The sequence below is a fragment of the Amblyraja radiata genome, chromosome 5 (assembly GCF_010909765.2).
Source record: "Amblyraja radiata isolate CabotCenter1 chromosome 5, sAmbRad1.1.pri, whole genome shotgun sequence".
NCBI lineage: Eukaryota > Metazoa > Chordata > Chondrichthyes > Rajiformes > Rajidae > Amblyraja > Amblyraja radiata.
In genome coordinates, this window is record NC_045960.1 from 42538694 (window position 1) to 42551646 (window position 12953).

Below are 12953 nucleotides of genomic sequence, written 5' to 3' on the forward strand. Positions count from 1 at the left end.
TTAGGCGACAAAGAGATTTAGTTGAGGTCTACTTAACCTAGACAAATTAAACAGGGAGGAGTTGATTCTCTTAGCATTAATTAGGGGGTATAGTTCGAAGTTAATTGGTCTAAGAATTAAATGGAAAATAATTTATTTTAAAAAATTCACTCAGCAAGTGGATCTACAACACACTGCCTTGTGTCCAAACACCAGGATTGTGGGATTAAAATGCAAACAGAACTTGAGGAGCACATTTAACAAATACTTGGATAAGCACTTGAAGACATGATCTGCAAAGTTATAGATCCAAAACTGGGAAATGGCATTACCTAAATATAATTTATAGTAGGTTTGGCCCAAATGGTGTCTTTCTTCTGTGCTATAAGTTTCTGATTGTTTAACATTTACTTTTTTACTGATGATAGACCTGTCCAAAATAATTCTCTGGACTTGTGGCCTATTGTTTTTCAGTTGCTGTTGTCTGATTGTCAGGGAAAGTGCGTTGTCATGTGTTGATTATGCATTATGTAAGAATGTGAGCCATACTGAAAGAATTTACGTGATTAAGCGCCCATTGTTGTTATAATCCAGGATTTATGATCGTTCATTCTGCCAGTGCCATCTGCAGGCTTTAGACTGCATTGCAAAATGATAGGGTTTTGCATGTGAGTTGCAAACCATGAGAGAGATTTGTCATCTCTTTTAAATGCCACACACCCAATACAACTGGCTACTGCTGTGAAGTGCTTTGCAGGTTCATACATCTTTCAGTAATTGTGGCTGGATCTTACAATTTTTCAGACTGTTTTGGTAAACATTCATTTATTGGGTGCAAATCAGTACATTCATTGTCCTGCTATAGTGATTGTCACTTACATATCTTTCAATGAATGATTATTTGAATTTGCACATATTAATATAGCTGGAATTATTTTGTTCCAATGTACCTTTTAACCATTTCATCTTACCTTTATATTCTAGGTCAAACTCCCCTTTCCAATAGATCAAATCACAGATCTTCCAAGGAATGATTTCCAAATGATGGTCAAGATGCACAAATTAACCTCTGAGCAGTTAGAATTTATCCATGATGTCCGCCGGCGTAGTAAAAACCGGATTGCAGCCCAGCGTTGTCGGAAGCGAAAACTCGACTGCATTCAGAACTTGGAATGTGAAATTCATAAGTTGGTGAGTGGTCACGAATACTCAACTACTAATTATAAATATTTATAAGTTTCTGTTCACTGCTTGCATCACGATTGGTGACCGTGGGAAAATAATGCCATTGATTCTCTGATCTTGGGGTGTAGCCAGGGATTTATATCTAGACACCAACCTGAATAGAGATAATTGACTTCAAGTTGGCCTCATGATATCTGTGACAGAAAGACACAACACAGAAACAAGACCATCAGCCACTGATCAGCCAGCCCATGGAAACAATCACACTCCCTTTCTTTACACTAATCATTCTCCCACATTCCCGTCAATTCCCCACTTTCTACCATTCATCTACAAATAAAGGGACAATTTTCATAGGCCAATTGAGTGGCGTGCATTTTTGGGATGTCCCAAAATGGAGGAAAATGGAGCACCTGGACAAATGCTACAGAGTTGTAGGAAGAATGTAAAAACTCCACACAGACAGCAGCACAGTTCAGGATTGAACCCAGGTCACTGGAGCTGTGAGGCAGCAACTGTGTTAGTTGTGCCACAGTGCCTTCATGTTGGTATCTTGAAATGTTTTTTGTATCATTACAAAATATTGAGCTCATATTAACCACATCACACATATAACACATTATATAAAGTTTCTGTTCAAAAACTTGCTTCATTCTGTGATCAGTAATTTGGACAGAGAAATGGCCGATGGAGTTTAATCCTGACATGTGCGAGTTGTTGCTCTTAGGGCGGTCAAATGTAAGAACAAGTATAGACTAAATGGCAGGACCCGAAGGAAATTGATGTACAGTATTTTTGACTAAATCCTTAGCTACCTGAAAGAAGGTGCGCGGCATGCTTGCTTTCATCAATTGGGGCATTGAATATAAAAGTGGGATGTAATGTTGCAACTGTGTAAAACTTTAGTTAGCCACATTTAAGTGTTGAGTGCAGCTCTGCACAGGGCATTACATGAAAGATGTGCAGAGACTGCAGAAGATGTTTACCGGGATGTCGCCTGTACAAGGTTGGGCAAATATGGATCATTTTTGAGGAGGACTTGATATAAATATTTAAAATTACGAGAGACACGTTTAGGATAGATGGTCACGGTGGAAATTTTCAAAGCTAGAGGACATTTGTACAGGGTAAGGGGCAGGAGCTTAGAGATGAATGAGGCAAGTTTTTTATATAGAGAGTGGTAGTGCTGAGGTGAGGTGGTGGATGCAGATATGATAGCAATATTTAAGAGGTATTTAAATGTACACATGAACAGGCAGGGAATAGAGGGATACTGACCATGTGTTGGCAGATATGTTTAGTTAGATTGGCTTCATAGTTGTCTCAGACATGGTGGGCCAAAGGGCCTGTTCCTTTGCTGTAATTCTCTTTGTTTTATCTACATCATTAAATTGTTTACCTTAGATATATTTCTTGGCTTCAATTCCAAAACCAATTATTTCCTCTTTATGAGCTGATGTGAAGTACTAGATATGTTTGGGGCTCGGGCAGGGTATGCTTGCAAAGTGGTGGATTACATTGGGATTGCCATCTGTTGAAATATTCAAGCCGTTTACTTGGTTGAAGCATCTAAAGTGTTGAACTGTGCTAGGTGTTGTTTCCAGCAACATGTCTTCCCTATTGCCATCAACCAAGCTGTGACACATCAGTTTAAGGATGCACTGCAAAGCCAGGATTGAACAATTAGTGCCAACAAATTGTCTGCAGTTGTACATTGCCAAGATGCTACTTCTAACATAAGAGCATTAACAGAAATAGAACCAGGCCCAGAATGAGACTTTCTGCCCTTTGTCTATAGTGCTCCCCTTATCAGTACTATTCCCTGCTTATTTTTCGAAGCCATAGAAATAATTTCTCCTCAATTGCCTATCCAATTATCTTTTAAAAGTGACATCCACAGACAATGGTTTTAGATAATAATCATGTTGTGCTTAGTTTTTCCTCACATCCCCTTTATACCTTTTAGTTTGAGTTTTTCACTTTTTGAGATACAGCACGGAAACAGGTCCTTCGGCCCACCGATTCTGCACCAACCAGCGATCCCTGCACATTAACACTATTCTACACACACTAGGGACAATTTACACTTAACACATTAGCACTATCCTACACACACAAGCCAATTAACCTACAAACCTGTACGTCTTTGGAATGTGGGAAGAAACCAAAGATCTCGGAGAAAACCTACGTGGTCACAGGGAGAACGTACAAACTCCATACAGACAGCACCCGTAGTCAGGTTCGAACTCGTAAGGCAGCAATGCTACCACTGCAACACCGTGCCGCCCTGGCACTATGCAACTTTACATTTACCTGAAGAGTGAGTGCCATCTATCTCCTGCTAATGCTATGGGGTGAAATTTCAATAAATATATGACTCCTACTCGTGATAAATAAATACCTTAAATGTCTGCAAAACCCTGTGGCAAAATAATGTAAATGACCAGGCATTTTTAAATGCCCATTCTCATTGGTTTCTGCCATACACATGAAATAAAATAGTAAGATTAAACGAGAACTTACCAGTTTGAAGTTTGATCTGTATTTTATGAGGAGTTACGATGAGGGATTACGTGAAGAACCCGTCCAGCACGCATGCGCGACATACTTCAAAGCAGCGGTGTGGAATCACAGAAAGACACAGTAATTGAAATAAATATAGTAAAGAAAAGGAGAGCTTAGATACCAGTTTGATCTCTATTATTGAGGGTGGGAGCGGAGGGCACGTAATCCCTCATCATAACGCCTCATAAAATACAGATCAAACTTCAAACTGGTAAGTTCTCGTTTAATCTTACTATTTTACTTCGGAGTCACGTGAGTGACTACGTGAAGATTTTAAAGCTCTGTGATTTCAAACCGTGTAACAGTTCATACTTCACTCACTGCCGAAGCCATTTGAGGGAGGAAGTATGTTATCGTAATCAACCATGAATCTGTTTGTAAAAAACAATAATGGTGTTTATTAACAATAACAAAAAACAAATTGCTCCCCCGGGCTAAATTATATATTTGCATGTTGTAATATTTTCTCTGCAAATGAAGCAGGTTCTGCCAACGGCTTATTATAAAAAGTTTGAAACATTCTTTCCCCAGACCACCCCGCTGTAGCCAGGATGTAGTCTATTGGTATGTCCATTCTCTTAGCCGCCGACGTGGATGCTGCCCTGGTGGATTGAGATTTATACATGTTAGTATTTATACCAGCGGCTTTCAGCACCTGCTTGAGCCATCTTGAAATGGTTTGGCTCGTTACCCGGCCATAAGGTTTCTTGTGGCTGACCAATAAGGCTTTTTCTCTCCCTCGATGGATTTTAGTTGTGTCAATATAGTTCAGTAGGTGGGTCATGGCACATAACCGTGGTGCTGGTGGGTAGGCCCGGAATTCCATGACTGGATTTGATGTTCCTAGCCTGCTCTGTTTGACCAGCCCCTGGATAGTAAATGAGACATGGTCTGGAGTTATGATCATGTTGTCCAGTCGTAATAGGTGAAGTGACTGGACTCTTTGTGCTGACACAAGTGCCATCTGCATGACCGTCTTCAGAGTTAATTGTTCCAGGGTGAGGGACCTGGCTGGTGACCATCCCCTGAGGTATGTCAGGACCACACTGACATCCCAGATATGGGTGTAACTTGATCTAGGGGGATTGGAGTTAAATATCCCCCTCATGAGCTTGATCACCAGCGGGTGGCATCCCATGGTCTGTTGTCCTGGTGCCCGAATTAAATAGGCAGACAGAGCACTTCTGGCTGTGCTAATGGCGCTGTAGCTGAGTCCTTCATTATGGTGAAGGCCTGCCAGGAACTCCAGTACATTGGTTACTGTTGTGGTTGAGTAAGTGGTTCCTGTATCCGAACAGTATTTCTCCCACTTCTTGATACTTGATAAGTATTGTTTCCTTGTGGATACACGGTGGGATGCTGTCATGGTGTTGATGGTGTTTTCTGACAATCCCATGCCCAGCAGAGGCCTTTTCAAAATCTGCAACCCAGGAGTTTAATTATATCGTGGCATGGGTGGCTTATGCCAGATACTGGGTGGGTTAGCAATTCTGGGCTACTGGGAAAAGTTATTGGGGTCTCGACGATCATGTCGAGGAGCACTGGGAACCATGGCTGTGTAGGCCAGTCGGGTACTATCAAAATACCTGAAGCAGAGTCCATTTGTATTTTGCGTAGTATCCGACTGATGAGGCAGATGGGAGGAAATGCATAAAAGAAGAAATTTCCCCAGTCCAGCGCGAACGCATCTACCACTGCTGCCTCAGGGTCTGGTTCCCAAGCGACATACATAGGAACCTGGTGATTTAGTCTGGATGCAAATAGATCGATATCTGGCGTGCCATATTGCTTGCTAATTTTAGCAAATACTTTGGGATTTAACATCCATTCGGTGTTATCATTGAATTTGCGTGACCTGGTGTCTGCCACTGTATTTAGCTTACCTGGCAGGTAAGTTGCTGATAGCCAAATATGTCTGTCGACACACCATTGCCAGATTGTGTTGACCAATTTGTCACATGATATCGATTTTATGCCGCCCATATGGTTAATATAGGCCACTACCGTGGTATTGTCTATTTGTAACCGAACATGCAAGTGATGCATATTTGTTGAATATGCTTTTAATCCATAAAATGCACCCAACATTTCTAGATAATTTATGCCCAGTGTAAGTAGCAACGATGACTCTAGGTTAGTCCATCTACCACCTGTGCTGGATATGGAATTAGTTGCTCCCCAGCCTTGAGCACTGGCATCTGTTTGAATAATTAACGTAGGGTTAACGATGATGATAGGGCTGGAACTATGCCAAATGTTCTCTACCCACCACTGTAGCTCTGATATTGCTTCAGTGGGTAATTTCATGATCCGGTCAGAGGTCCAAATTGTGTAGCTGGAAATGCTGCTACCAGCTTTCCAATTACTCTCGCCACTTGTCGAATGGTTGGTCGATCGTTGACCATTAAATTGTTACATGTTTGTGCCAATTCTGCTGTTTTGTCTTTTGGCAAAGTTACAGACATGTGGACTGAGTTAATTGTGAAGCCCATATAGTCCATGGTTGTGGATGGCGTCAACTTAGATTTATCTGGATGTAAGACAAATCCCAAGGTTTCAAACAATTGTTTGGTAGCTGACACAGGTGATATAGCCAATTCCATGGTTTTGCCTACTATTAAGATATCATCAAGATATGCCATGACAATATGTTTTTGTTTTCTTAATATTGCCAAGGCTGGTTTTAGTATCTTGGTGAATAATCTTGGGGCTGATGTTAATTCGTCAGGCAATGCTTTAAACTGCCATAGTTGCCCCATCCAGGTAAATTTCAAGTATCTGCAATGATCGTTATGAATGGGTACTGAATAGTAAGCATCTTTAAGGTCGATGCTTGCCATGAAGTATCCTTTGGAAATCAGTTGTTTGGCAGTTACAAACGTTTCCACTTTGAAATGTATATACTTAACAAACATATTTAGTGAAGTTAAGTCAATGATGATGCGACATCCACCATCTTTTTTGGGTTTAGTGAATATATTAGAGACAAATTCCAAGGGTTCATGTTTGGTTTTTTCAATTATACCCTTTGTAATTAGCCTCACCAGTTCAGCTTGTCCCTCTCGTTTTTCTTTAACTGAGAGGGAAAAGACCCTTTGGGGTGAGTGCTGAATTGGTGGCAAGTTTTCTAGAGTAAACTCTATTTTGTATCCACGAATGCTGTTGAGTATATATTTGTCATTCGTGATAGACTTCCATGCTTGCACAAACAGGTGTAATCTCCCCCCTGTTAGTATAGAACCCCCATTTTTTATATGCTGGTAGGAACCAGACCCACCTACCTCCATGGTTACGGGTGTTTCTTCTGTTTCTTTGTCAGACGATGAGTCTTCTGATGTGTTGTCTGATGTGTTGCTGTTGGTTGGGGGTGGCGCATTTTCCATGGGGTCCGCTCTGGGCCTTGGCCTAAAAAAGGCTTCCGGTGGTGATGTGCGGACCCCGAGCTTTCACCAGTCCCATAGGGTTGACGTCGACAGGTGGACACGGTGGGGTACTGCCGCTTGGGTTTAGTGGGTTTGCTCGTCCCGGGGCCTGCCCTCATGAGGCCAAATGTTTTGGACTCCTCCTCCATGTCCTTTACTTTTTTGGAGAGGTCCTTGCCGAAGAGCAGGATTTCTGGCTCTGTGGTCGGCTTTTTGCACAAACCCGCGAATTTCGGGTTGAGGGCAGGTCTTATAATCTCCTTACGGAGGTTGTTAATTTCGAACTGGGTATTGCACAGCAGTGCATCCTGCTGATTCGTGGTCATTTCCACCCCACCCACGGAACGAGCATATGAAGTGATGGCTGACGTCAGGAGCCTGAGGATCCGCTGTAGTTTGAGCTCTTGATTGCGGATGTTTGGCCCAACGTGCCCCCAGATTTGGCTATTGACAGCCGGCACGTTGAGCGAGGCGCAATTCTCAGGGGCCTAATTCAGCTCTAGGGCCTCATTAACTACCTGCTCTTGTAGGGGCTTGAAGGACAGGTAGTTAATGCTGGCCGCCAGTTTTGGCTCTAATGGCCGTCCTGCTCGTGGATCTACCACACTACCATCGATCTACCACACCCAGCAGCTCTTCCTGGTCCTGTACCCCAAGCGTACTCCCGACATCTTCGGCCAGTGACCCCTCTTCTTGACCAGCCCAGCCCTGGTCGCCAAAGCTGCCCTCGGATGAGGGGGAAGCGATGGCCAGTGCGTTGTGAGGCACTGTGGTGGGAGTGCCTGAACTCCCTTTGCGAGACTGCTCCTCACGAAGCAAGTCTCGCTGGAGCATTTGTTCCACGAGCCGCTCCAAGCGGCTCAGGCGGCTGTCTCTGCCCCGCGCGGGCGGTGAGACGTCCCCGTCCGAAGAATCGGATACCACCGGCCGGTTGGTCTTCCGTGCTGCTTCACATCCAGCCCGCTGCTCAGGCTGCGCTAGCAGGACTGGTCTCGGCACGGTGTCGGGGATGGCGGACCGCTGGGTTAGCGGTCCTACCGCCTCTTGCCCCCCACTGATGGAACGCTCCTCCGTTGGAGTCGAACGGGGGGAGGACTTCTTGGCTTGTCTTGTTTTGCTCATGATCCTGGTGAGACAAAACAAAACACTTATTTTTCGGACAAAACGACCTCAGAATAAACTTACCTGACGGTCCGTCTTTTTTAAGCTGTAGCGGGAGCGTCTGTACTCCCTCTGCGTCGCTGTTGCACTGCGTGAACGCTAATGTCGCCCATGCGTGCTGGACGGGTTCTTCACGTAGTCACTCACGTGACTCCGAAGTAAAATTGACCTCAAGATGATCACAGTGAACCCTGTTTTTGTTCAGTTCCATTGCATTAACGACAACCTCAAACTATTGAATGGCAGATAAAAAGTTAAACATTCATCAGTATACAAAGTCTATTAAACAATATAAGAATGTCAACAGCAATAATTTACTACGATGGCAATCAATCAGTATAATGGTCATACCGACTTTGCCAATAAATATATAATTGAACTGCATTTACTGGCCAGTTAAGTATCTCTGAAACTATCTGTTCAAATGAGGTAGGTTTATTATTGTTATATATACACTAATGTTTTATTAAGAACCATAACAATCCTAATCTATACTACAAGGAGGAATTGGAGGCAGCTGAACAGTTTTCTGACCTAGATGTGTCAGAACTTCGAGTGGCCTGGAAATATGAAAGAAATCAAAAATAGGGGTTATGAACATGTTGTAAAAATATCCTTAAAATGATCGGCCAAGTTATTGAAGCAAATGCAAGACAAACCCTGTTGGTCCTCGATAACTTAATTTTTCTATTCAATAAAACTTCACTATTTTGTTTTAATTACACCCTTGTAGTTGCAATGGAGAAGTATTCAGATGGTTCAGCTGTCCAAGCTGTGAAACTATTCTGCTGCTTATAATGGCAATACACCAGTTTATTGATTAATATACTGATTTATTTCCCTCCAGTTTTTTATCATCATGTTGCAACTCCTGATAAATCAATGGTTACTCTATATTAAAAGATACTGCTGAATGGGGGGGAAATCCTGTCCAAAGTAGATTAAAGCCACCCATTTGAGTAATAATGAGTAACATGGAACCTGGTTCTTCAGTCTGAATGTATTCTTGTTTTTAAGACATCAAACCAAATTGAATTGTCTGCATTGGATCTCAGATTGCAGACATTGATCAGAGGTCACATTTTACATGGTGATATTATACAGTTTTATTCAATATTATAAAAGAAAGATCATGAGTACATGTTGTTAAACACACTATGGTCTATAACCAGACCTTTTCTGTATTTTTACACAGCTTTGTGAAAAAGAAAAGTTGCTGACAGAAAGGAACCAGCTGAATGCTTGCATGGGAGAACTGTGGGATAACTTCTCATGCCTTTGCCAAGAAGTGTGTGGAGATGTCCAATTAAGCCCGGAACAAATGCAGACATTTTGTCCAGTCTTTCGGCCAGTGGATGAGCCTGCAGCTACGGGTAGCACCATCTCGCCCCCTGATGGATTGGAGCGGAAGTTTCAGAAAACGCAGTGCACTGGAGATGGTGTGCAATGTTGCTCAGAGCAAGCAGGATCCCATCATCAAGACCAGTGGCCGTGCGGCCACAATGCAGAAGTATGCACAGCGGGAAATATGCAGAGGCTGCTTGACCAAGGAACGTGCTTGGAGAAGAGGCCCTCTTTTGAACAGTGCAGTCAAACTGTGACGGTAGATTTCTGCCAGGAAATGGCTGATAAATGTACAACTGATGAACAGCCTAGGAAAGACTGCACCCAGTGACTGATTCGTTCTTCCCTTTTTTTGTTGTTTTTTTTTTAAATAAGCAGGAGGTTCACGATCAGGATGCAGACAACATTCATCTGTTGATGCTTTTCTCTTTGATGCACACTACAACAGTCTTAATCAGCAGCAATGCTCTGTCCAGGTATTACTCCTCACAACAGCCGAGGTTTATCCTCTCATTGGTGCTATACCTTGCTTGTGCAGGGAACATGACAGTGATAATGACGCTGTTATTTTGTTATGATTATTAATTATTGTTGTAAGGAGTTTGGCCTTCATTCTCAAAAAAGAATGTCAGCCAGCATCTCATTTTACCTTGAAGGACCCTACAAAAAAACTCAGTTATATCTTTCAACACGTTCAGTGGCTCATGTCACACACCAACTCAGGAAATCTTCTGAATGTTCAACATGACTCAGTAACATTAAAGATGGTTTCTCATCTAATATCTGCACACTGTAAAATGTACTCCTGCATCCTCTGTTTTAATTCATTATTATACTGGAACTCTATGTTTGCCTTGTACAAAGAATCTGGTTACAACATTCCCATTTTGCCTTCTGCAGAACCTGACCGGAACTTTTAAGATATTAGTCAGTTAGATTTTCACACTTGAGCAATATCACCTTCTTTGTACTTAGAAAAAAGAAAAAAAAAGAATTGAAGTGTAATTTATGTAAATTGAATTTGTAAGACACCTCTGGCACTCCTTTGAAGGTGCCTTTTGAGCAGGGAAGATCTATTGTTATTGCTGATGTAGAAGCGTGATGGTCAAAACTGCCACTTGCACTGTGTCCGTCATTGGGCTCTTTGCTCTCACACCTGATGCATTACACAATTGTGTTTAAAAATCAAGGACACGATATTCAATGAGATAGAGGTCAGGCTTTGTCCCTTCCCAACCCAAACAAATATTGAATGGCAACACTTGCCACAGCAGCGGCCACGATCGAGAGTTGTGCAGAGTGACCAATAGTGGATTTTGTAAATTAGGCTCTTGGTATTCATATTCACTAATGTTTCAATTTTTAACTCTAATTTTCAACTATAATTATCATTGTTAATGAAACTTCTGCTTTGAGACTAGGTTTAACACTTAAGTGTAGGGATGTGAATGCGTGGGCCACTGAATCTGAAATACTGTATGTAAACCTTTTGAAAATATATATTTTTTAATCACGAACTTTAATATTATTTTGTTTTTGTTTTTTGGTTTTATTATGACCCTAGAGACATTCTTTTGCATTGAGTAAAAGGCTTCATGGTTCCACCACTGCATTCTGTCACAGAGACAGTGACATTCCAAATCTCCCTGTGGAATTTCCTCTTCTCGCTAACCCTCTCTCTCACTCTCTCTTTCCCTTTCTCCTCTATCTCTCTTCGCTATCTCTTCTTTCTATCTCTCCTTCTCTACCTCTCTCACTCACACTCTCTTTCTCTTTCTCTCTCACTGCTAGTTATTTCCCAAATTAGATTAACTATTAACTGACATCTGATTGAGACTTACACTTGTGCATAAAGTTTCTGCTTCACATTTCTTACTGACGAGAAGATTTAACACAGGAAAGAGGCAATGCCTTTTCTTGAAATTTTCTGTACACTTTTTATTTTGGTGAATACAATCTGGTGAAAACTGAATACACTGATCAGCCCAATTCAGCCAATATACTTTTGGTACTCTAATTCACCGAAAGCAGGGAAATTAACTTTCTAAGCTAGATAACAAGAGTGAATTGAAATAATTAATTGATTGGAGAATGTTTGGGGATATACCGAGCCGGGGGACCTGTAAGAACAATGCAATTTTCTGTGGAGAAAAAAATATATTTTCCAGAAGCTATGAATGAAATAGCAAAACCAGTTGTAGCAAAGATTACTGCTGTCGTCATACAGCTAAATATTCCCTTTTCCATTTTTTTGCTAAAAAAAATCTCAATGCATTTCTGAAACACAGCATTTTGTGTGACAGTCATGTCTGTCCAGTTCTCCATACCCCCCCCCTCTGAAGAAGGGACATGACCTGAAACGTCGCCTATTCATGAGTTCTAAAGATATTGTCTGACCCACTGAGTTACTCCAGAACTGTGTATATATCTTAACTTACTCCCTCTCCATTACCTCCCTCTGTCCTTTCACTGTTCCGAAATTGTATGATTGCACACTACGTAATCAGCATAAGTCTCCAAGAAATAGGAAGACCAAGCCCATTGTCTTCAGAATCCATCATTAATGCCATTCCCTCATCACTGGTTACATCCTTCTGCCTTACAACGTCCTGAATTAAAATAGCGCGTGCCACAGTGATCCAAGATGAGCTTCAGACTACAAATGTGCATCGTAACGGAGACTGTCTATTTCCAGTCTAGTTGTGTAACCCAATTCCAGCTTATCTCCACCTGAAGCTTTCAAGTAAATCTTTGTAACTTAATCACCTGCAATTCGGGGAACTTCTGACCACCTCTGACCACAGCTCGAGCTTTTTCCAAAATACTGCCTCCTATGTCCTAATGTGCCCCAGATCCTTTTATCATTCACTGCTCTGCCTGCTACCTTGGTTTCCAGTTAAGTGGTACCACGTTTTGTTTTTTTAATTCACACCTATTTTCAAAACTTTTCTTGACTTTGATCCTCTCAATCTCTATAACCTTTCCCAGCCCTATAATCTTTAGACCTCTGCACTACGAGATCTAATCTAATGGGGATTCCCTATTTTAATTCATCACCATAAACAGCCATGTCCTCACCTGCCTAGTCCTTAATCTCACCACCTCCTGTTCCAAATCCCTCCACCTAGCTACCTCCTTTTTTTGTCTTTAACAGTCCTGAAAGCCTACCTCTGACCAAGGTTTTGGTCATTCATTCCCCTAATATGTCTTTGTGTGCTTGGTGTCAAATAATTGCTCCCTGGGATGGTTTACAATTTTAAAGGTGCTACATATACAGTATATTGTTCTTCTTCTTGT

General features: G+C 41.8%; 1 protein-coding gene across 3 annotated transcripts in view; it reads left to right on the forward strand.

Annotated features, from left to right (window-relative positions):
• Window positions 1-10630, forward strand: part of bach2 (BTB domain and CNC homolog 2) — a 229995-nt gene extending 219365 nt beyond the window's left edge. For all 3 annotated transcript variants that reach the window (XM_033021076.1, XM_033021074.1, XM_033021075.1), the window contains 2 exons: window positions 964-1170; window positions 9508-10630. In XM_033021076.1, the coding sequence (XP_032876967.1) occupies window positions 964-1170; window positions 9508-9987 (687 nt within the window). In that variant the 3' untranslated portion in view covers window positions 9988-10630. The remainder of the gene's footprint in view (window positions 1-963; window positions 1171-9507) is intronic.
• Window positions 10631-12953: the final 2323 nt, after the last annotated feature.